Source organism: Ovis canadensis, chromosome 7 (assembly GCF_042477335.2).
Source record: "Ovis canadensis isolate MfBH-ARS-UI-01 breed Bighorn chromosome 7, ARS-UI_OviCan_v2, whole genome shotgun sequence".
In the NCBI taxonomy this organism is placed as follows: domain Eukaryota; kingdom Metazoa; phylum Chordata; class Mammalia; order Artiodactyla; family Bovidae; genus Ovis; species Ovis canadensis.
In genome coordinates this window covers 68,364,158-68,389,331 of record NC_091251.1, presented here as the reverse complement: position 1 = coordinate 68,389,331, position 25,174 = coordinate 68,364,158, and the positions used below count along the sequence as shown (strand labels likewise).

Below are 25,174 nucleotides of genomic sequence, written 5' to 3'. Positions count from 1 at the left end.
ACCATCTAGCTCAGGAAGGTGTCTAGGGTTTTGTTTTTGCTTTCTTTCCTTTGTAAGGACTTTGTCATCTAGGGCTTTTCCAAGAAAGTGAAGCTTTAAAAACTAATCTAAAAAATAACAACAATCTCTCATTAGAGGAAAATCAGGAAAATAACTGAATTTCTTCACAAAATGACCATGATAGGCCTGGCAGTCATCCTGGAATTATTGCTAACAGTAGTTGAGAAAGTTACAGTGACGCTTTCCCTGGATTTGACAAGTGTGAGGAAGCTTGAGAGCAGAAGCAGAACTGAGATAATTAGTCAAAGGTTGCTAAGAAAGGTGCATGACACAGCAGAGAAAGCAATGGTTCCCAAAACTGTTACATGGTCTTTGTAACCCCAGACCACAAAGATGCCAGAAGTGTGGGCAGGCTACAAGGCAAGCGGAGCCGGCTGGTGAGTTCTCCACAGAGAAGCAGCAGTGGAGGTGCCACTGTGACTTGTGAACAGAAAATCACACGTCTGTGATTTGTGACTAAAGAGACATTAATCCTTTATTTTTACTTGCTATTAATACATGACTGAGGTCAGAATTCTGTGTTTCAAAACAATCTATTTTAATTTAAAAAATCAATTTATAAGCAAGAGTGATCCCATTATTGCCCTGGCCCCTGGATTCTAAAGGAGTTACTTGGGAATACTACATATAGGAGTTGAAAGTTTTCCTTTAGTTTGTTAAGAGGTGATTTGTAAACCTGGCCATTATACAGGAAGTAGCAGGAAGAAATGCAAACCTGAAGGTCATAAGTAACTTGAAGAGCAAAGTGACAACCATAGCCTTAGATTGCCATGTCTCCTGCCCAACTTCCCTTTGATGATCAGTCTTTCTTTTTCTATTACCAGTTTTACAGATTCCCATCTTTCTGATCCTGGCCACACCCAGTCTGTTTATTATACTGGGTTTAAAGCCTGTTATTAGAGCAAAAACCTTTATTTATTGAACACTAATTATGTATCTAACACTGTTGCAAGTGTGTAAAAATTAACTCACTTAATCTTCAAAACATCACTATAAAGTAAGATAATAATAGCAGTGCCACTTTATAGAGGAGGAAACTGAAATGCAGAGAGACTGAGGCTAAGGTTATGGACTCAGTCCTAAGGAGGAGAGCTACTGCAGTCTGCCGCATGATGAAGACAGTACTAACCAAAGCCAGCCACATCTCAGATGCACACACTCAGTCACAAGCAACAAGCATGACTAGTTCAGTCAATACCCTGCCTCGACCTACTGCTGGTGGTCAGTGCATGTGACAGACAGTATCAATACCCCAAGATCTGTTGGTGATTTCCGAAGCACAATTCATACTTCATTTTTCAAAAAAGATGAAAACTGTACCAAATCCCACTGTTCAGTTCAGTTCAGTTCAGTCACTTGACATAAAACAAGTGAGAATGAGAAATGAAAAAGGTTACCTCTCCCCTCAAATCTGTAAGAATTTGGAGAAAACATCTTTATATCCACTAAAGGCTCAGAAGCTGTAATTTTAAAATCTTCAAAGTCTAACTCTGGGGTAATCTCCAAAGATGGCTACCAACGATCACCCAACAAAAATAACTTTCTTCCCATTAAGAGATGGAGTCCATTCCTCTCCTTGAATCTGGGCTGGCCTCATACTTTGCTTTGACCATAAAATGTGGCAGAACTGGCTGCCATGCCAGTTCTGGGTCTGGCCCTAACAGCCTGACATCTTTTGCCCTTGCACTCCTAGAACCCACTCACTGCATTACTGAAGAGAGAAGCAACATGGAGAGACCCAAGGAGGAGACCTTCTCACCCCAGCTGAATGCAGGGAGATACTTCAACCCACACCATAAGGGACAGAAGTACCACCCAGTCAAAACCCAAAGAAATGTGAGCAATAATAAACTGCTGTAGTTTGAAACCACTAAAGTCAGGGATGGTTTGTTGCACAACAGATAACTTGAATAACCTCTGCTATTACATACTGGCCATATTGCTGTATCAATGTCCCCAGACTAACGTTATCTGTTTATGTGTAGGTAGAAAGGGGACTGGAGAACTGCAGTGTAGAACCCCTGAGTGGGAGGAGGTGAAGTGTGGAGCTCTGAACAGACAAGCCTCAGTTAGAATACTGGCTCTGCCACTTACAAGCTGTGACCTTGGATCAGTTACTTGGCCCCCTTGTATGTATGAGTCCAACTATATGACATTCCAACTACGTGACAATTTCTTTAAAATGAGCAGAATGAGATGGAGAAACTTTTCATTCTCAAGTAGGACTAAGAAAGGAAAGAATCATTCGATTTTTTTCAGCTGTTCTGCCAGAAGCAGTCTATTTCTGACTTGGCCATTTTCTCAGAATATGAGCTAAAAATAGAAAATAATGTGCCTGAATTACCCATTACAGAAACTAATATCATATTTGAAGAAGATATGAGAATTGGTTTGGGAACAATCTAACTTAAAGTCACTGTACTCTTGGAGTTACAGTAATATGCCATTTTGATTTCAAACCATGTAATACAAAACACTAAGACAGATTCATAATCTGTTTTCCATGCATTTTTGTAGAAGAGAATTACATTGGTACAAACTGTCACCAAACAGGCAGCAATTTTGCTAAACTCTAAGGCATTGGTATTTATATTATAATATTTTAGGATAAAAGCTTACTTTTTAAAAAATGACCTCAGTCTAAAATAAATTCATGATAAGCTATACTTTTTACACACAGAACATGTTAAGGTATAAAAGGGAATTACAAAAGGGAAAATCTGGTCCTCAAAATCACATTAAAAATTTAAATATCGATTAACAAGAATATGTAATAGGTATGTATATACATAGCTAATTAAGTACCTTCAAGTTTTTATAAAGAATATAAAACAAATGTAACATTTATGAACAAATGGGGTCCTCCCTGCAATGGAAATGTTCTCTGTTAATAACAGGATGGGCACATCTTACTTTTATTGATAGGTGTCTAAAATATACCTCTGTCCTTGATGGAATATCTTCAGTTTCTGCAATTTCAGAGCTAAAGGTGTATTCAGACTCATTGCTGCTGTGGGTAGAGTCTGTTCTCTTGTGTCCAGGCTTAGGCACATTCTGCAACACAAATAAGCAGCTACAGTTAACACAACATAATTAAATAATTGAACTTGGCATAGTTAAGACAGCATCCACCTTAACTTGGTTCTAATCTTCATGACCTAATGCTCTCATACCCAAACAATCTATTCCACGTTGTCTTAACAAACTCTTACAAGGGGTCACCTCCTGAGCTCCTCAAAGACACAGAAAGATGCACCAGGAGGGTGTGAAGAGTATAGTCACAAAACTAAACACTTAAATAAAAATTATCTCTGATTATCGGCAGATCACCTCTTAAGTTGTGAGTGGCTAGTCGCACTAGGTGAGGCATAAGTATGATGACTTTCATATTATAATCAAACAAAATCTTCCCAAAAGTCCACAGGATATATTCAGTGACAGCATAATCATTTTACTGCACCATATTAATAGGTCACAGGAGGGGGGTTTTCACAAAGGCAACTACAACTTCTGTCAGTTTTATGCATGCAACTGAAGCTCTGGCATCAGCAGTGGCAAGAATGAGTGTGCAGAACAGCTGCTCTGGGAAGATCCTTGGGTTATTAATTCAGGGAGTCCAAGTGATAGTTTCATGACATGTGGTAACTAAAGAACTAGTATTCAGCAAGCCTTTGGGAAATAGAAAAATTAGGTATTTGCAGTCCCTTTCTTTCTGGAGAAGTGGTTAAAGAATGACTTGAGGGAAGAGGAAATAAAAAGGTGGGGTTTGGGCCCCTTGCTCTGAGGGTGCCCCCCGCAGAAGAGGTGGAGGTTCAGTGGCCTGGATCTTTTAGGGTTACAAATCCTGAGAGTTTCAAAAAGACCTCTGAAAGCTTTGTGATCTGTCCAGTGTCCTTTACTCCTTCCAAGGTGCAGGAAAAGAGCCAGAAGCCACAAAGAGCTTTTTGCCTTGTTCCTTCCAACATCCAGGCTTAGATAAAGCAGGCCCATCTGTGCGACCACAGGGAAACAAGCCCTCAGGAGTAGTTGGTGTCTCAAGCCAGACCACTTTGTTTGTTCTATGTTTATTAGTAATTTTGGCCTGCAATTTTCTTTGTGTGTGTGTGTGTATGTGATTTCTCTGTCTGATTTTGGTATTAGTGTGATGCTGCACACAAGGAGTTTGGAAGCTTTCCGGAATAGATTGAGAAGCATAGGCCTGCAATTTTCTTTCTGTGCGTGCGTGCGTGCGTGTGTGTGTGTGTGATTTCTTTGTCTGATTCTGGTATCAGTGGGATGCCTCACAGAATGAGTTTGGAAGTTTTCTGGAATAGATTGAGAAGCATAGGTGTTAACTTTTCTTTAAATGTTTGACAGAATTCACCTGTGAAGCCATCTGGCCTTGGACTTTTGTTGGAAGTGTTTGGACTGCTGATTCAATTTCATTACTGATATTTGACCTGTTCATATTTTCTGTTTCTTCCTGATTCAGCATTGGGAGATTGTATGTTTCTAGGAATTTGTCTATTTCTTCTAGATTGCTAATTTTATTGCCACGTAGAGAAGACTCTTGAGAGTCCCTTGGACTTCAAGGAGGTCCAACCAGCCCATCCTACAGGAGATCAGTCCTGGGTGTTCATTGGAAGGACTGATGCTAAAGCTGAAACTCCAATACTTTGGCCACCTCATGTGAAGAGTTGACTTATTGGAAAAGACCCTGATACTGGGAGGGATTAGGGGCAGGAGGAGAGGGGGACGACAGAGGATGAGATGGCTGGATGGCATCACTGACTTGATGGACATGAGTTTGAGTGAACTCTGGGAGTTGGTGATGGACAGGAAGGACTGGAGTGCTGCGATTCATGGGGTCACAAAGAGTCAGACACGACTGAGTGACTGAAATGAACTGAACTGAACTGAATTGTCTAGTAGCCTCTTATGATCCTGTATATTTCTGTGGTATAACTACTCTTTCACTTCTGATTTTATTAATCTGGGGTCTCTCTTTTTGTCTTGATGATTATGGCTAATAGTTTATCAATTTTGTTTATCTTCTCACAGGACCAGCTCTTTAGTTTTGTGCATCTTTTTAACTGATTCTTAGTTTCTATTTCATTTCCACTCTAATCTTTTTTTTTCTCCTACTAATGTTGAATTTTGTTTGTTCTTTTTTGACAATACTTCCTTTAGGTATAAGGCTAGACTGCTTATTTATGTGCCATTAAAATTCCCTTCTTGAACTGTTTTTGTCACATTCCACAGATGTTAATCATTGTGTTTCCACTTTCGTTTATCTCCAGATATTTTCAAAATTTCCTCTTTGGTTTCTTCAGTGACCCATTGGTTGTTTAATAGTGTATACTGAGCTCCATGTATTTGTTTTTTCAGGTTTTTTCTTGTAGTTGATTTCTATTCTCATAGCACTGTGGTGGAAAAAGATGACTGATATGATCTCAATCTTCTGGATGATCTGTCCTTTGATGGAAGTGGGGCGTTAAAGCCCCTTAGTATTATTGCGTTACTGTCAATCTCTCCCTTTACACTCGTTAATATTTTCTGTATGTATTCAGATGCACCTATGATGGGTGAACATATATTTACCACTATTATATCCTCTTGTTGGACTGATCCTTTTGTTATTATGTAATGTCCTTTTTTGTCTGTTGTTACAGTCTTTGTCTTAAAGTCTATTTCGTCTGACTCTTGCCATCCCAGCTGTCTTTTCATTTCCATGGAATACCTTTTTTCCATTCTCTCCCTTTTAGTCTCTGTGTGTCTTTATAACTGACGTGACTCTCTCACAGGTGTGTGTGTGTGTGCGTGCACGTCTTTATGTCTTGTTTCCATTATCCATTCTGCCACTCTATGTCTTTTGATTACAGCAGTTAGTCTAATACACTGAAAGTAATTATTGATAGGTATGTACGTATTGCCATTTTGTTAGTTGTTTTCTGATTAGTATAGCTCCTTTTGGTTCCTTTCTTTCTTCCCTTGTGATTTGATGACTATCTTTACTATTATATTTAGATTACTCTCTTTTTATATGTATGTACATCTATAATATGTTTGTGGTTATGACAAGGATCATGTAAGCAATAATAAAGGAGGTTCAATCATTTACATATACATACATATACATTTACATATACACACATATATAATTATTTAAATATGATCTCAAGTTCAAAACATTATAACAACCATGCATTCTTAGTTCCTCTTCCACTATTAGTGTTTTTGTCATCATATTTTACATCTTTTTGTTCTGTGTATCCTTTAATCTTCTACCTATTTTGTTGTGGTTCCTTTTTTATATCTTTAGTTGCATGAAATAATTTCTGCTAGTCTTCAGTTCACTCATTCAGTAGTGTCCTACTCTTTGCAACCCCATGGACTGCAGCACACCAGGCTTTCCTGTCCATCACCAACTCTCAGAGCTTGCTCAAACTCATGTCCACTGAATCGGTGATACCAACCAACCATCTCATTCTTTATCATCTCCTTCTCCTCCTACCTTCAATCTTTCCCAGCATCAGGGTCTTTTCTAATGAGTCAGTTCTTCACTTCAGGTAGCCAAAGTATTGGAGCTTCAGCATCAGTCCTTCCAATAAATATTCAGGGATGATTTCCTTTAGGATTGACTGGTTTGATCTCCTTGCAGTCCAACGGACTCTCAAGAGTCTTCTCTAACACCACAGTTCAAAAGCATCAATTCTTTAGTGCTCAGCTTACTTTATGAAACTCTAACATCCATACATGACTACTGGAAAAACCATAGCTTTGACTAGACAGACCTTTGTATACAAAGTAATGTTTCTGCTTTTTAATATGCTGTCTAGGTTTGTCATAACTTTTCTTCCAAGGAACAAGAATTTTTTAATTTCATGGTTGCAGTCACCATCTGCAGCGATTTTAGGGCCCAAGAAAGTAAAGTCTGTCACTGTTTCCATTGTTTCCCCATCTATCTGCCATGAAGTGATGGGACCAGATGTCACAATCTCAGTTTTTTGAATTTGAGTTTTAAGCCAGCATTTTCACTGTCCTCTTTCACTTTCATCAAGAGGCTCTTTAGTTCTTTGCTTTCTGACATAAAGGTGGTATCATCTGCATATCTGAGGTTATTGATACTTCTCCTGGCAATCTTGATTCTAGCTTGTGCTTCACCCAGCCTAGGATTTCACATGACGTACTCTACATAGAAGTTAAATAAGTGGGGTGACAATATACAGCCGTGACATACTCCTTTCTCAATTTAATACCAGTCTGTTGTTCCATGTCCAGTTCTAACTGTTGCTTCTTGACTGGCATATAGATTTCTCAGGAGGCAGGTCAGATGGTCTGGTATTCCTATCTCTTGAACAATTTTCCACAGTTGGTTGTGATCCACACAAAGTTTTTAGTGTAGTCAATGAAGCAGAAGTAGATGCTTCTCTGGAATTCTCTTGCTTTTTCTATGATCCAACAGATGTTTGCAACTTCATCTCTGGTTCCCCTGTCTTTTCTAAATCCAGCTTGAACATCTGGAAATTCTCAGTTCAGGTGCTGTTAAAGTCTAGCTTGGAGAATTTTAAGCATTACTTTGCTGGCATGTGAGATGAACGCAATTATCTGGTAGTTTGAACAGTCTTTGGCATTTGCCTTTCTTTGGGATTGGACAGAAAACTGACCTTTTCCAGTCCTATGGCCACTGCTGAGTTTTCCAAATTTGCTGGAATATAGAGAGCAGCAGTTTAACAGCACTTTAACACTGCTAGTCTTCAGGTCATTCTTATACACAATTGCTCTGAAAATAGTTATAATTTTGGTATGCCTGTGGGAAGAGTTGAGCACAGGGTCTTCCTCTTCTGCCATCTTGACCACACCCATCCAAATTATCTTGTGTTTTACAGCAAATATTTCAGGGCATTTCTGGCCATTTCTGCCATTCAGTTCAGTTCAGTTGCTCAGTCATGTTCAACTCTTTGTGATTCCATGAATTGCAGCACGCCAGGCCTCCCTGTCCATCTCCAACTCCCGGAGTTCACTCAGACTCATGTCCATTGAGTCAGTGATGCCATCCAGCCATCTCATCCTGTCATCCCCTTCTCCTCCTGACCCCAATCCCTCCCAGCATCAGAGCCTTTTCCAATGAGTCAGCTCTTTGCATGAGGTGGCCAAAGTATTGGAGTTTCAGCTTTAGCATCAGTCCTTCCAAAGAACACCCAGGACTGATCTCCTGTAGGATGGACTGGTTGGATCTCCTTTCAGTCCAAGGGACTCTCAAGAGTCTTCTCCAACACCACAGATCTAACGCATCAATTCTTCGGCACTCAGCTTTCTTCACAGTCCAACTCTCACATCCATACATGACCACTGGGAAAACCACAGCCTTGACTAGACGGACCTTTGTTGGCAAAATAATGTCTCAGCTATTAGGTTACATTTAAGGCTGATAGTTGCAGGAACAAGAGTGTCAGGGAACTCTGTTTCCTGATATCAGAATAAGTAGACCAGGGATGGTGTGCAGCACTATCAAAAGTACAAAAAGTACTCGTCCAGATGCAGAAGAGTCCATGAAATAGGTAAGACAATTTATTACAACTAGCAGATGAATTTTCTTTGTTTAGGAATATGCCTTTGAAATTACAAAAACTACTGAGAAAATACTTGACCTTATAAATATTTGCTTTATAAGCAAATTTTACATTGTCATTCAGTGCATAAACAAAGTCCAGCAATACTGACTTATAGTCTAGTCTTCAAAGTGTTTGAGTTTATAAAACTATTTATGAACACAGTGATGTGATTCCTGGGATTTTCTTTAAGACAATCCAATCCATTGGATGGAATGTGATATAGGTTAGAATGGGAGATAGAAACGTGATGACTATTTTGGAATTGAGTGATGAGTACATGGAGTACATGGGGGTTTATGCTACTATTCTGTCTAGTTTTGCACACATGTGAAGTGAAGTGAAGTCACTCAGTCGTGTCCGACTCCTTGTGTCCCCATGGACTGCAGCCCGCCAGGCTCCTCTGTCCATGGGATTCTCCAGGCAAGAATACTGGAATGGGTTGCCATTTCCCTTCTCCAGGGGATCTTCCCAACCCAGGGATCGAACCCAGGTCTTCTGCATTGCAGGCAGACGCTTTATCCTCTGAGCCACCAGGGAAATTTTTTATAGAAATGGGCAAAAGTATTTGACTCACCACCATCAAAGTCATCTCTTCCTTGAGGTCATCATAGCGTTCTTCCAAGCGACTAAACTCATTCAGAAGGTTCTGATATCTCAGCCTTTCATCATTAAGATCGAGTTCCAGTTGTTTTGTTTCTTCTACTAACTTCTTCTCCATAGTCTCTGAAAGAAGAGAGAGAGAAAAACATACCAAAGACAGCTTCACAAATGCAAGAATAAAACCATGGGCACTGCCTTACAGTCTTTGGGAGGGGTTCTACTTTTAGCAGCACTATGACCTATGAAGAGTATCTTAGTGGAGGTAGGGAAAGAGAAAATATCATGACCAAAGAATAAAATAATTTATTAATAATAACAGTCATCTATCATGTTCTTCCATGAACAGAACTAGTTTATTCATTGGTTATAGCACATTCTTGATAACTTCCTCTAATCAGCATTTAGTAACTAGAAGTATATACTTTTTTATTCCAATAGTATTCTGTTTCAGGCTACTCATAAAATTCTTTTGTTGAAAAAGTTAGAGACATTCCTCAGGCCTCTTGGGGAACAGTGACTTCTCAGTGGACCCAGCTGTCCTGCTCTCCAGATCTCTCTACTCATCTCTCAGTCCCTGGCTTTGGTCTTACAATTTCCCAGCACTGCGAAGGCCCTTGTCCTGTTACTCCTTCCATTCCGTTCAGGTAACTTGCCGCACCTGGTCCTCTGTTGTCACCACTCCTATGTGCTGCCGGGGACTGGACTTTTCCATTTACTCACCTCACTCTACCCTCTCTATCGCTAGTGGCTGGCATGTAGATAGGACATCATTTGGAGACTGGAGACTAGCCCGTGACTGCAAATCAAAGTATCAATAAAAAAGCCTTAAATCTCAGCCATGTGCTTTCTCTCAATGAGCTGAACCAGCCACATTTATAAATATTGGGCTTCCTACCTCATATTTTGTGGCTATATCTTAATCTGTCCTGCCTGCTTCTGTTGCTCACCATCTCTTTATCTGTCAGCTCCATGAGGGCAAGGACTTCCCAGTGTCCTGTCATGACTGCCTCCACAGTGTTCCCCTGTCCTAGCGCTTTAATAATTTGCAAATAAATGAATAAAAGAATTTTTTCTCTATACAGCATTCTATAAAAGTGAAAGTGAAGTCGCTCAGTCGTGTCCAACTCTTAGCAACCCCATGGACTGCAGCCTACCAGGCTCCTCCATCCATGGGATTTTCCAGGCAAGAGTACTGGAGTGGGGTGCCATTGCCTTCTCCAATAACATTCTATAAATTGCCTTTTATTCTCACAAGTTTGTGGGAAGCTGCCCAAGGCTACCAACAAATTTTCCTAGGCAAATCCACTGTTATTTGTTTTGTTCTCTTTAGTATCAAATAACATTTCCTATTTTCCTAGAAGAATTCTCATCATTCTGGATTTTTCCACCATATTCTGCATCCTAGCAACCTTCTTTCCATGTCTTCAATGACTGTTTTCTCCTTCCGTCTTAACTTTCTTTTATGACTCTTTTTCTTCACCTTATCCTTTTTTATGACTATCCTATGAATTCCAGATTTTCTTCTCTTTTCTATGCAGTATTCCCTTTAATTGGGAAGAAGGGTATGGTGTGGGGAAAACCCCTGAGGGTTCTCACTTTAATCTCAATTTGCTTTCAGATCATCTCTATCTGGAGACCCTAGCTAACATCCAAATTTTAATTGATTTGCCTCATAAACAGAGACTTGTTTTCCTCAATTTCCTCATTACTAATAACACATTATTGTTTTGATAACTCATTGCAACACTTTAGAAAATTTTTGCTCCTCTTTTGAATACCATATCAAAAATGAGAATAATCTGTTAATTCTTTTCATATATTTTCACTCTAACCTACCTCTTCCTTTTTATTTCTACCACCAATTGCTGTAGTTTAGATATACATCTTATCTCATGTTTATGTATATGTGGATTTCTTGTAAATTATCACCATTTTAATTTATCTTACCAACAGCAAATAAATGTCTACCTCTAGTCAGTGCCTTTTTTTTTAAGATGGCAAAGAGTGGGTGATCTTAGGAAATCAGTATTCATTCATTTAGCAAAATCAATAATATACATAGATACATATACTCCTATAATATACATTTTAGCTCAATAATTTGTCTTAAATCAAGAGGACTCCTATAAGCTATAAATCATACATACAATTATTTTTTTAAGTTATATACAATATTGACTAAGCATGAATTCATATTTGTACATAGGGAGATACGATTTACAAATTCACCAACTAATTCAACCAATTATTTAGAGTGCCTGCCTCTGGAACTCTGAAACCTTATTGATGCCAGCCTAAACAAGCAAAGTTGTAACTTATAAACCCTTGGTCTCAGGTTGTTTGCAGTGCAGTAGGCTGGGCCCACATGAGCCTTACCTGTCATCTCCTTAGCCTGCTCCACGATACGGTGATTGAGGGCCTCTTTTTCCTGCTTCAGCAAAGTATTTTCTTCCTTCAGATTTGACACCAGCTATAAAATGAAACAATAAACTGATATGGCTGCAACAGACAGAGGAAACCTGGTACTGAACACAAAGACCACACAGTAGTCACTCCTTACTTCCATGTCTCACTGTCTCACTTCTTTGCTGAGTTATAGTCAGTCATCCTTTAAACTTGGTTCAAGCATTACCTCCCAGAAAGCACTTGGTTCAGGCATTACCCCCAGAAAGCTTTCCCAGAAACTTCCTCCAATTATATGTCTCTCCATCGGACTGCTACAGAACCCTGTAAATGCCTCTTTATAGCCCTTATAAATGATTTACTTTTACTTCCCTGATTGACTAGAAATTATTGGAGGACAAAGATGATTTGCTGTTGTTGTTTTACTTTGTACCTTGAGCATTTACCAATTGCCTGACACCTAGTAAGCATTTGCTCTTAAAGTAATGATAACGCCCTTTCACCCCAACAGCCTCACACAATGCTTATGTGTACCCAAGATTCAACAGAGAGATTACAGAGGACGAGAAAAGTATGAAATCCACTGAAGGCCTTCCGAAGCTCCCTGCTCTCTGTCTTGAATTTTACTTTCATCTCCTTTTAAGTTTTGCAAGGTTGTAAACTTATTCCACATTTAAGCATTGGCCTTACAACTATGTGACTATAACTAATGTCATAGAACTTTACACTCAAAACAATTAAAATAGTAAATTTAAAGTTACTTTAAATACAAGCATATTTTACCACAATAAAAAAAATGTTGACCTTTTAACTTTCTGGTTCCTGGTTAGATAAGGATTCTCAGGAGACAAAAGTCAAAACCAAAGGTAACTTTGTAAAGTTGATAATTTATATAGTTTAGCTTTGTAATAGAATGTGCGCTGAAGTGAAACCTGAATAAGTGAAATGCGAATTTCTTTCTGTAAGTGTAAGTTTACAGAACTCTTAAAGGTACAGCTTTAGTAATAAAGGGAACGTATGAAGAGTTCAGCGATGGAGACAACGGGCTGTGACAAAGGATCCCTGAAGAACAGAGAACTGAAGTTACAGCAGTGAGCCATGGTGGACATCAGGCCAGGAGGTGCTCTTTCTGATTGTCCAGTCTCTTCCTTCTGTCCTGAGAAGGTCTGCTCTCAGTACAAAGGCTGGGTTCTTAGGGTGCTCTTGAGAGAAGCCGCTCTTTGTCAGGGCTATGCAACCAATCACCTGTTGTGCTTTTTCAAAATAAATGTGTCCGACCCACACTCCCAAAGCTTGGGCAGGTATCTTTTTTAAAAACTCTCCAGCCAATTCTGATACACATTCCTGGTTAAGAAGCACAGCTCTCTGGACCTTCTAGGCTCCTTGATCAGGTTGACTGGCAATGCAGCTTTCCTGACCACAAGGCTAGCTCTCCCAGGGAAATGTTTCCATTCTTCATTACCACACTCCATCTAAAAGACTTAATGGTAGTGCCTATAGATATCCCTGTGAAAGCCGCAGATAATAAAACAAGAAGAAAGGAGAAATCTGAATATGTTTGGGTATACTATTCTATCTAACTAGAAAGGTATGAATTTGACTGTGAAAAGGAAAAGAGAATACCCCTACCAAGTTAATACTCTATAGTTTCTAAGGAATTTTGGAAGCTTTCAGGGACTCAAGAAATGGGGAAAAAAGAGATTGAGAAAGAGAGAAAATGAGAAAGACAGATCCTAAACCTCAAGAGTATCTCATTGGATATATATTCAATAGAACAAGCCATGTCAAAGTAACATATATTGATGGTGGTTTCGTTGCTAAGTCGTGTCTAACTCTTGCGACCTCAGGGGCGGTAGCCCACTAAGTTCCTCTCTCCATATGATTTTCCAGGCAAGAATACTGAAGAATACTGAATCCTTCTCCAGGGGATGTTCCTGACCCAGGGATTGAACCCAGGTCTCCTGCACTGCAGGCAGATTCTTTATGGACTAGGCTACCAAGGAAACTGTTTCCAGACACAGAGTCAACCTGAAGATATAGACAGGTTTATTTTAATCAGGATCCTGAATATCATGGAAGGATTGCCATCTTATTAGTGACACTATCTTACCTGAACTGTCTAAGCTCCTTCAGAGGTTCTTACTGCATGAGCTGCTGTTAAGGTTCAGAAGTTGTTACAGCCAACAGAGTCAGCTTTGTTTTCATTTAAACATGGTAATACTAGTAGGATCTCTAAAAATCTATTACTTTTTCCGAGTAAGCCTTATGTTGAGGTATTTTTTTCTTATGTTTAAACAATACTCCTCATTACTTCTTGAGAGCCTTCGTGTTTTCTATATTTAATAAAGTTTTGATATAAGTTAATACAAATTTGTAGTGTGGAAACATTCGTCAATCTGTATGTAAGTAGTTTTGTTGTTATTTTTTGCATAGCAGTTCTTGACTATGGCCACTGTGCAGACATTTGGATTTCTGGTGGACTTCTCAAAACAGCCTTAATGTAGGTTTCCATAACAATTCCTAGCTTCTGACAGTTTATTGTTTAATTTACTTCTTAATCACCTTAAGCTGGCTGCCTCCACACAGATCTATACATTCAACAAAAAGAGTGTATAATAGGTAATTGGCCATCAATTTTCTTCTTATAATACTGCTTTCCTTCTATTCTTAGTAGAGTAAAACATTCTACTAAAAGACCTATAGCTACTCATCCAGCATATAGAAGAACTCCTTGGGGAAAAACTCTAATAATGAACAGTCAACTGACTGAAATGTGTGTTTTACCTTCAACCGAGAACTACCTTGAGCTACAATGGCCAACCAAGTCAATACGACAGCACATCTTTGTGAAAGAAGTAGATGAGGATATGGACATTAGCTCCTACCTGCTCAGTTTCTTGCTTGTATCTATCAGCATGTTCCTCAATGGATTTTTTCTCAGACCGAGTTTGTTCCAGGTCTTTCCGTAGCTTGGCAATTTCTTCCTGCAGACTGAGGACCCGTCCAGTAGCAATCTTAGCTTCTTCTTCACTTAGCTGAAGACGTTCTAAATCACTTCGTAGCTTCTCGGTCTCCGAGTTGTATGTTCCTTCTAGGTTGGTCAGTTTCTCCATGAGGCATTTGTAGTCTTTGTTCTTTAAACACACACATGAGTGACAGTAAGTAAACATACACACCATGAATTGTACTTGGTGAGAAAACCATGCCTATTCATCATATTCATGCTATGTCACTGCAGCACTGATATAGCCTCTAACCAAAATACTAGTGACAACATTTAAAATAACACAACCAGTACCCTCTTAGTGATACCAAAAGAGAACAGACACAATTATTTATGTTTTACATGAGATGAGCAACATAGATGTGATTCTGTCATAGTCATAAGGAGAGTTACCATACTAAATTCTCTTTCCTGATTCTCAATCCAGGAATAGGAAAATCTAGATTTGTTTTTAGAAACAAATCAGTGTGCTACTGAAAGCCATGTGCTGGCTAGTGATGTATAGGAATAGTAAAATGGCCTCAAAATCACGTCTTACAAATCTCTCTGTTTAACATCTGGAAACTCCTCCCATTCAGAAAATCTTTCTGATGAATTTTATTTCATTCTGTTTTCTGTTTTTCTTTGTCATTGTTAGTATTTATATGTCACTAACTACCTATATAATTTGCAGGTGCTAAAATATTAGTTGGTAATAGCTATCTGTGAGATATCAAACTGTTATCTCTGCAAATAGACTGCAGATTCCTCAGAAGCATGGACATCTTCCTGCTTCTTTTGGCATCTCAGTGCTAAACAACTCATCTACAAAAGGAACAATACACTACACATAACTGAATGATAATGATGAAAGAGCTGTGTAAAATATGACTTTCAGTCCTAACCTTTTGGACTGTTAGTAAACCTGTCTGTATTCTCAAAAACAATTTCCTGCCTTGGTCCTCGCAATTATAATCTTACCTATGAGCTTGTCACTATTTCCATGCTCATTAATGTCACTACTGTTTTACTTTTTTTTGCTGAGACTGAAAGGTAAAATCAAGAGGAGACACTGCTGAAGATAATCCCAGTGTATTTCATTAGGCATGCTGCATTTTCAGGGCTGCTGTTCAAAACACACCTGCTCATCAACTTTGCGCTGCAGCTGCATGATCTTGTTCTCCATGCCGATGTGGAGCTTCTTATAGCGCTCCACGGAGCGGGCCTCGATCTTAAGTTTCTTCAGCTCGCGCTTGGCCATCATCCGTCGGAAGCAGCACTGGAGGTAGATGATGGCGTGGATGCTCCTCCTATAGTAGGTGCGAGCCAGCCAGCCACGGACCCACTTCTGAATGATGACTGCTTTGTGCTCACGGAGTATCTGGAGAGAAGGGTAGGTGCCAGAAATGTCAAACCTTGGACTACACTCAATGTTCAACTCTATCAACCTATGGATGCAGTCTGAGAACCACACATTAACTAAAGGGAAAGACACCGGAAAAGCTGAAGCAACAATGTATTATGTGGAGTGTACTTATCACAAATATATGGAGGCACAAATTATTTTAAAAGATGATTGAAATGTAATCTCTAAAAGGCAATTTGAGAAACATATATAAAACATGTATTATATCCACATGTCCTATGTGGGATTACATGTCTATGTATGATGATAAACAGAGTATACACACAAGAGCCATCAAAATTAAAGGTACCAGATTACTAAATAGAAAACTAATCTAAAAAGAAAGAAAAATGCATTAGGTTTCTTATGACTATATGATTTCTAAAAGCAACCAGTTATCCGTCAGAAAACAAACAGAACTTGATACCCTGTGAATCATGTGCTAATAAAATAGATTTACCCACTACCCTTACTGCTGGTTCCATATCACTGTGCATTAGGTCTCTGGCTTGAGGACATAGGGTATGGTTGGTAAGCAGGCTATAGAAGCCAACACTTAGGGTACTGCAAAGTTTATTATTAATTTATTGATTCCCCCCCCCAGAAACAAACAAAAAAATGATTCTCTCATTTGCCATTTTTGAGGAATACCACTCTAGTGAGGATTTCCCATTGCTTTACAAATGTAGCACAGATCCACTCATGGGGTTCAAAGGTAGTAGGGATAGAACTTTAAAAGGAAAGCTAAAAGGAAGATAAAGTAAACAGATCTTAATTTTATATTGTGTTTTCTTAAAAAAAGATATTCCCCTAAACTGATAAACACTCATTCATCCTTATGAGATAAATCTCTTGTCACTAATGACCATCAAGCAGAGATTGTACAAATAATTTTCAGGAATGATGGGAAAATTCTTAAATTTAGGAAGGGTTGAACTAGCAAGACTTTAAGGTCCTTTCAAGACTATGATTTTATAAAATGGCAAATAGATGAGGAAATAGTGGCTGACTTTATTTTGGGGGGCTCCAAAATCACTACAGATGGTGACTACAGCCATGAAATTAAAAGACGCTTATTCCTTTGAAGGAAAGTTATGAACAACCTAGACAGCATATTAAAAAGCAGACATTAGTTTGTCAACCAAGTTCCGTCTAGTCAAGGCTATGGTTTTTCCAGTAGTCATGTGTGGGTGTGAGAGTTGGAGTATAAAGAAAGCTGAGTGCCAAATAATTGATGTTTTTGAACTGTGGTGTTGCAGAAGACTCTTGAGAGTCCTTTGGACTGCAAGGAGATCCAACCAGTCCATCTTAAAGGAGATCAGTCCTGGGTGTTCTTTGGAAGGACTGATGTTGAAGCTGAAACTCCGATACTTTGGCCACCTGATGCGAAGAGCTGACTCATTTGAAAAGACCCTGATGCTGGAAAGATTGAGGGCAGGAGGAGAAGGGAATGACAGAGGGTAAAATGGTTGGATGGTATCACCGACTCAATGGACATGGGTTTGGGTAGACTCTGGCAGTTGGTGATGGACAGGGAGGCCTGGAGTGCTGTGGTTCATGGGGTCCTAAAGAGTCGGACATGACTGAGTGACTGAACTGAACTGAACTTGTGTGATGTGACTGTTACAATATATTCACTTAAGTACTCACTAGTGATTATGATAAAGGGATACAATATATCTTTTATGAAACTTTTTTTAAATGTTTAAAAAATCTCTGAAACCATCTATTCAGATAGTAGCAATTTGGTAAGATCATTGAAAAAACAGTTCCTATTTTTAGGATGTAGCTGAGAAAAATAATGAAATCATATGCCATCCCAGATGATACAAAAGAAATAAGTGGTTGTGTTTAAAGTCATCAAATACAAAATAAACATGGGTTTCCCTGGTGGCTCTGTGGTAAAGAATCAGCCTGCTAAGCAGGAGATATGGGTTCAATCCCTGTGTCAGGAAGATCCTCTGGCGAAGGAAATGGCAACCCATTCCAATATTATTGCCTGAAAATTCCCCTGGACAGAGGAGCCTTGTAGGCTACAGTCTATGGGGTCCCCAAAAGAGTCAGATATGACTTAGCAACTAAACAACAGCAAAATAAACATAGGTGTTTCAGAGACCTATATAGTGTCTTCAGCTAACTCAAGACTGCACCTTTGGGCTGTTTCCCTAATGCCAAGGCAGACTTCAGTTCCCACTAAGTGCAGTCACCATGCATCACACTGCAGTGAAGCAGGGCATCCTTTGCTCTCACTCAACATCAGAATCCTGAGGGAAGCCCCTGTCTATCTGGATGACTAGTGACAAACTGGGTAAAACTCAGTGACGGCAAACTGAAGGCTTTCAGATTTAAAAAAGACTCAAGCAGCACAGAGTGGCAAAGCTATTTATGCCAATTTTCCTATTTAATTTCCTTCTCCCATGTAACTTCAGACATTGGTTCATTTCTGTAATTTCAGTCAAATGGAAATGGTATATAATTAGAGCTTCCATTCTCAATCTCATTTCCATTGGTGAGTCAGAGACATTAAATAACACTTGCTTTCACTTTAAGACCTCCCAAAGCTGGAGAAGGGGAGGCTGAGATTGGAATCACAGCTAGAAGGATCACTAAGGGGGTGCCACTGGCCTACACATAAACTAGTCTCTAAGCTGGTACCCTCACTAGGTCCAGTCACAGTGGGAGCTAAGCTGGCTAGAGACTTCTGCTGCTAACCAATAGCCTCAAACCCCAGTTCAGATGTTCCCACAGAGAGTACTGAGGAAAACAGGGGAGTAACCGGTTTGGCATGTCTAATAGGTCAGGTTTAATAAGGTTTTACCTTCCCTTGAAAGCTCATGCTTGAAAAGAAACAACACCTAACCATAAAGCAGGCATGGGCAGAAACACCTAGAAAAACTGTCTTCAAATTTTCTTCAAAGCACAGCTATTTAAATATGCTCATTCAAACCTCATTAGCTTTCCATGTTTCTTTGTTGTCTAAAATAAATTTAAATTAAGAAAGTAAAATACATACATGAATAGGGTCCAGGGCATGCCCACATATTGCCTATGATTAGATAAGTGTCCTATATCACTCAACTGACTCTCCTAATGATGCCCAAAGGGCTCCAAGATCTAGACTGTTCAGTTCAGTTCAGTTGCTCAGTTGTGTCCAGCTCTTTGTGACCCCATGGACTGTAGCACACCAGGCCTCCCTGTCCATCACCAACTCCTGGAGTTTACTCAAACTCATGTCCATTGAGTCCATGATGCCATCCAACCATCTCATCCTCTGTCATCCTCTTCTCCTCCCGCCTTCAATCTTTCCCAGCATCAGGGTAATTCTGGCTTATTAGGAATATGTTCTAAAGAACAGTCTCCAGACTAAACTACAAAGCTACAGTCATCAAGACAGTATGGTACTGGCACAAAAACAGAAACACAGACCAATGGAACAAGATAGAAAGCCCAGAGATAAACCCACACATCTATGGGTACCTTATTTTTAATAAAGGAGGCAAGAATATACAATGGGGCAAAGATAGCATGTTCAATAAGTGGTGCTGGGAAAACTGGACAGCTATGAGTGAAAGAATGAAATTAGAAAACTTCCTAACACCACACACCAAGATAAAATCAAAAGGGATTAAAGACTTAAATGTAAGACCAGAAACTATAAGACTCTTAGAGGAAAACATAGGCAGAACACTCCATGACAAATCACAGCAAGATCCTTTATGACCCACCTCCTAGAGTAATAGAAATAAAAACAAAATAAACAAGCAGGACCTAATTAAATGTAAAGGCTTTTGCACAGCAAAGGAAACTATAAGCAAGAAGAAAAGACAACCCTCAGAATGGAAAAACAAAACAAAACAGGAAATGACAACTAACAAAGGATTAATTTCAAAAATATATAAGCAGCTCATACAAGTCAATATCAGAAAAACAAACAACCCAATCAAAAAGTAGGAAAAAGACCTCAACAGACATTTCTCCAAAGAAGACACACAGATGGCTAACAAACACATGAAAAGACATTCAACATTGCTCATTATTAGAGAAATGCAAATCAAAACTACAATGAGATATCACCTCACACAGGTTAGAATGGTCATCATCAAAAAATCTACAAACAATAAATGTTGAAGAGGGTGCTGGAGAGGGTGTAGAGAAAAGGGAACCCTCTTGCACTTCTGGTGGAAATGTAAACTGATACAGCCACTATGGAAGATGGTATGGAAATTCCTTAAAAAACTAGGAATAAAACCACCATATGACCCAGCAATCCCACTACTAGGCATATACCCTAAGGAAACCAAAGTTGAAAAAGACACATGTACGCCAATGTTCATTGCAGCACTATTTACAATAGCTAGAACATGGAAGCAACCTATATGTCCATCAACAGATGAATGGATAAAGAAGCTGTGGTACATATATACAATGGAATACTACTCAGCCATGAAAAGGAACACATTTCAGTCAGTTCTAACAAGGTGGATGAACCTAAAGAACAGACTCAAAACCTTGCTGAAATAAAAGAGAGAAAAAATGTTCATCAACCAGACCATATATTGTTAGAGGTGATGATAAGGTAAGACTAATCTGGTGATCCACTATCTCTAATCATAATGATTAGTGCTAGACATAAAGCTTACTTGTCAAATATTTCTATAGGAATCATACTCCAGTTAACACAACTTTAACTACATTGATATTACATTTGATTTCACTTTATCATGGTAAATTCTTCCAAATTCATTTCACTCTTAATCTTCTGTTCATCTGTTATATACTTTAGCTATTCAAAGCTCACCATAATTAGCTGAATAAAGACCCCTAGATTTCTCCATGAATCTGTAAATGTTACCTTATTTGGGGAAAGGGTCTTTGAAGGTATAATTAAGTTAAGGATCTTGAGATGGAGAGATTATCCTAGATTATCTAGGTGGGACCCAAATCCATCACAAGTGTTCTCACAAGAGACAGACAAAAGGAAGTAAAGTTAGACACAGAGAGAAGATGATGCAAATGAAGATGGAGGCAGGGCTTGGAGTGATATAGACACAAAAGTATAAGGAATAGTGGTGGCCTCTAGCACTAGAAGAGGCAAGGAATGGGTTCTCCCCCCATAGCTTCTGGAGGGAGTGTAGCTCTGCTGACATCTTGTTTTCACAGCTCTTGCCTCTAGAACTGTGAGAAAGTTCAATGAGAAATTTCTCTTGTTTCTAGCTACTAAGTTGGTGGTAATGTATTACAGCAGCCACAGGAAACAAAAATGTCACTTTTTTCTCCCCAAATTACATACGCAAAGGGAATAAAAAGGTAAGCTTTCTTTTTCTAAGTCACGTTAATAAATAAATCAATATGTATTTATTATTTAATATTTAAAAATATATTTCAATTGTTCGTTGAAAGAGAAAGTGAAAGTTGCTCAGTCATGTCTGACTCTTTGCAACCACATGGAAATCTCCAGGCCAGAATACTGGAGTGGGTAGCCTTTCCCTTCTCCAGGGGATCTTCTCAAACCAGGGATCAAACCCAGGTCTCCCACATTGCAGGTGAATTCTTTACCAGCTGAGCCACAAGGGAAGCCCAAGAACATTGGAGTGGGTAGCCTATCCCTTCACCAGGGGATCTTCCTTGTTTCCATGCAAATCCTACATAGACGTGGAACTTGATTAACATTAATGGGATGAATAAAAAAGTAGAAAACAATGCCTCACCTTGTGATACCTATTTCTGGCCAAGTAGCCTCGCAAATAAGACTGAAGGACAATTGCGGCAGTTCGCATGATCTTGTATCTCCGGCGAGCTACATACATACGCCAGTACTTCTGAATGATAGTGGCTGCCTTGGTTCTGCGCAGGAACTTAGCATAGCTGGAAGAGAAAGAGCGGCGAGTCGTCAGTAGTCAGAAAAACCGGGAACACATTTTGTAGAGCACTAATTTTATGAAAGCACTAATATCTTGCCATAATAAGTAGTACTTCCATTGATTATTCTAATAACAAACATGTTAAATCAACATTTATATTTCTTATATTTGTAGTTATTTTATGATCCCCGAATATCTGTCCATCTGTTATCTCAAATGACCTTACCTAACCCTAAAATGTGGGCTGTCCCATATTACTCGATTTTACAACAAAAAAGCTAAAGGTCATAAAGGTTTATTCCTTTTAGGACTGTGCTCATTACCCTAGGCTATGTCCCCTTTACACAGCAGACCAGTTTACACAGTAATACCATACCTACTTATCACCAGTTTCCTGAGCGCTATCCATTGTGAACACATGTTTTTTCTCAATCTATTTACCTGGGCATAAGTTTTTTATCATTAATTCATGTCTTCTGATAGCTCTAAATTAAAATTATCCTAATATGTAATCACATGTAAGTTAATTGTTTTCTATAGTTCTCACCTTATTGCTCCTAAAAACACCTCAATGGAATCATTTTTAACAGGTTATATTCATGATTGTCCTAATTTACAGATGATTTCCTCAAGTCCATTAAAAGTGAAAGTGAAAGTCGCTTAGTGTCTGACTCTTTGCAACCCCATGGACTATATATACAGTCCATGGAATTCTCCAGGCCAGAATACTGGAGTGGGTAGCCCTTCCCTTCTCCAGGGGATTTCCCAACCCAGGGATCAAACCCAGGTCTCCCACACTGCAGGCAGATTCTTTACCAGCTGAGTCACCAGGGAAGCCCAATATAAATGTATAAAAAATAAATACTGAGGACATGAGTACACAGTAATATGTAATTTTTTTTTGAGGTTCAATCTGATTCCTAAAGGTAAGTAAAATTATATTCTATTTAATTGTCTTATGAGTTAATTCCTTGGAACTAAGAAAAGATAAGGTGTTGCCTTGAGTGGATGTGAGAGTTGGACTATAAAGAAAGCTGAGCACCAAAGAATTGATGCTTTTGAACTGTGGTGTTGGAGAAGCCTCTTGAGAGTCCTTTGGACTGCAAGGAGATTAAACCAGTCTATCCTAAAGGAGATCAGTCCTGAGTGTTCACTGGAAGGACTGATGTTGAAGCTGACACTCCAATACTTTGGCCACCTGATGCAAAGAGCTGACTCATTTGAAAAGACCCTGATGCTGGGAAAGATTGAAGGCAGGAGGAGAAGGGGACAACAGAGGATGAGATGGTTGGATGGCATCACCGACTCAATGGACATGAGTTTGGGTAAGCTCTGGCAGTTGGTGATGGACAGGAAGGCCTGGTGTGCTGCGGTTCATGGGGTCACAAATAGTTGGACACGAATGAGTGACTGAACTGAACTGCCTTGAGTGATAGGGTGACCACCCCACCCCAAACTATCCTAGCTTAGACAATAAGTCAGATGCACTCTCCAATCTTGGCTGCCCCTGAGCCAGCGTGTACATGCCACCAGGACACCTACCATCGGGCCTGGTGGCCTCGCACATATCTCTGCACGGTGATGGCAGCCTTGCGCATGCGCAGGTACTTCTTCCGCAGCAGCCACCCTCGGATCGTCTTCTGGATCCGGATGCAGGCAGCCCTCAGCTTGTCTGCCCTCAATTTTTCTAGGTAGGCCACTTGACCAGCCCGGAAAAAGATCTTTGTCTTCCCAAACTGGTATTTGTCCTTGTCCTGTATTTGGAAGAAACTGTATACTCAGAAGTAGAAATGATGACCAAATAAGCGAATTTTAAAGAGAAAAAAAATTTCTAAAAGCAGTATCAGTAAAGGGATGAAACTATTAGCTAAAACTTGGGCTACATCACAAATATCTAATGGAGCCAGCTTTTTGATCCTAGGCAAGTTGAGCGAATAGAAGGGACTTTAAGGAAAACTGCAGTTTAAGAGTTATTTTCCAGAATTAGTCTACCTGGAATTATTATCTGAAGCCCAAAACTTGGTTGTGGGTTATAGGCAGCTACTATTTGCTTGTTTGTATTTTAAATATTTCAAGGAAATGGAGATGCTGACACTCCCTCTGACTGACCCGGGCTGTAAGTTCCATGAGAAAGCTGAAGGGACAAAAACACCAGTGTGAAGAAAAAGGCAGGAAGTAATACATACAAAATAAAAACAAAAAGATTAAAAATGCTGCATATTCATGTTAAGAGTTAAGTTTCTCAACAGTTATCTCTTGGTTTTATCAATAGTAAGTCTGTCTACAAATTTCAAAAATATAATCATTTATAATGCTCACTGACTTCTGATTATAAGCAAAGCTGAGCAGTAAACACAGATAGATAGGCATGTTATTTTCGGTCTATTACATTCTGATCCAATGTATTCAAAAGCATGTGATTTATTAAGCATCTCACATTGAAAGAGTAGAGTTTATTTGTAACAATCAATATTGTGATCTAAAATTCAAAGTGAAAACAGAAAATAACTTTTCACTGTAAGCAAATATTTCCTATCTTGTACATGAAAAGAGAAAATAAGAAATCACATACATCTAAAACTACTTCAGTTTAAATCAATAAATCTTACAAAGGAAGCTAGCTGGAAAAGCTAGTAAGTAGTTCCCTTTCCCAGCCCCATCTCATCTCAGCTCCCCTCTCCCTGCTCCCCAAGCCTGCCTTCCTCTGCCTTGTGGTCCCAAAGCTCAGCCGGGAGAGGTCTAGGGGAGGAAGCTGGTGTGGGAGGACTGTCCCTACGTTCCGCTCTTCATTCCCTAGAAAAGACTTGGGCCAAATTCAAAATGGACCCAGTTCTTTTACACATCACCAGGAAAGTGGCCTAAGCTATTTCAAGGAAAAAAAAAATTATTACCAGAGAAGAGATATTACATCTAATTAATAGCTAGTAATTATTACTAATTACCTCAAAGTGAGTTAATCCATCCAATCTAATGTCAAATAAGTGAAAATATAATATTCTTTAAAAAACATTTCATGAAGCTTAAATTCTCCACAGCGTACATCAGTGACTGTCCAAGTGTAGTCCTCAGACCACCATCAGCATCACTGGGAACTTGATAAAAATGCAAATTATTGGGCACATCCCAGACGACCAAATCAGAAATTCTGGAGGTGGGGCCTGGCAATCTGTAGTGTAACAAGTCCTGTAGGTGACTCTGATGCATTTTAAGGTCTGCAAATGCCTCAGCTTGGTAGGCAAGACCCTTCAAACACCAACCCCGATTTCCT

The 25,174-nt window shown here is 39.2% G+C and overlaps 1 protein-coding gene across 4 annotated transcripts in view; it reads right to left on the bottom strand.

Annotated features, from left to right (window-relative positions):
- MYO5A (myosin VA) overlaps positions 1–25,174 on the bottom strand; it is a 196,133-nt gene that overhangs the window by 39,541 nt on the left and 131,418 nt on the right. For all 4 annotated transcript variants that reach the window (XM_069596495.1, XM_069596496.1, XM_069596497.1 and 1 more), the window contains exons 19-25: positions 23,449–23,660; positions 21,754–21,910; positions 15,782–16,021; positions 14,543–14,791; positions 11,631–11,724; positions 9,229–9,377; positions 3,001–3,114 (exon numbers count right to left, since the gene is read on the bottom strand). In XM_069596495.1, the coding sequence (XP_069452596.1) occupies positions 3,001–3,114; positions 9,229–9,377; positions 11,631–11,724; positions 14,543–14,791; positions 15,782–16,021; positions 21,754–21,910; positions 23,449–23,660 (1,215 nt within the window). The remainder of the gene's footprint in view (positions 1–3,000; positions 3,115–9,228; positions 9,378–11,630; positions 11,725–14,542; positions 14,792–15,781; positions 16,022–21,753; positions 21,911–23,448; positions 23,661–25,174) is intronic.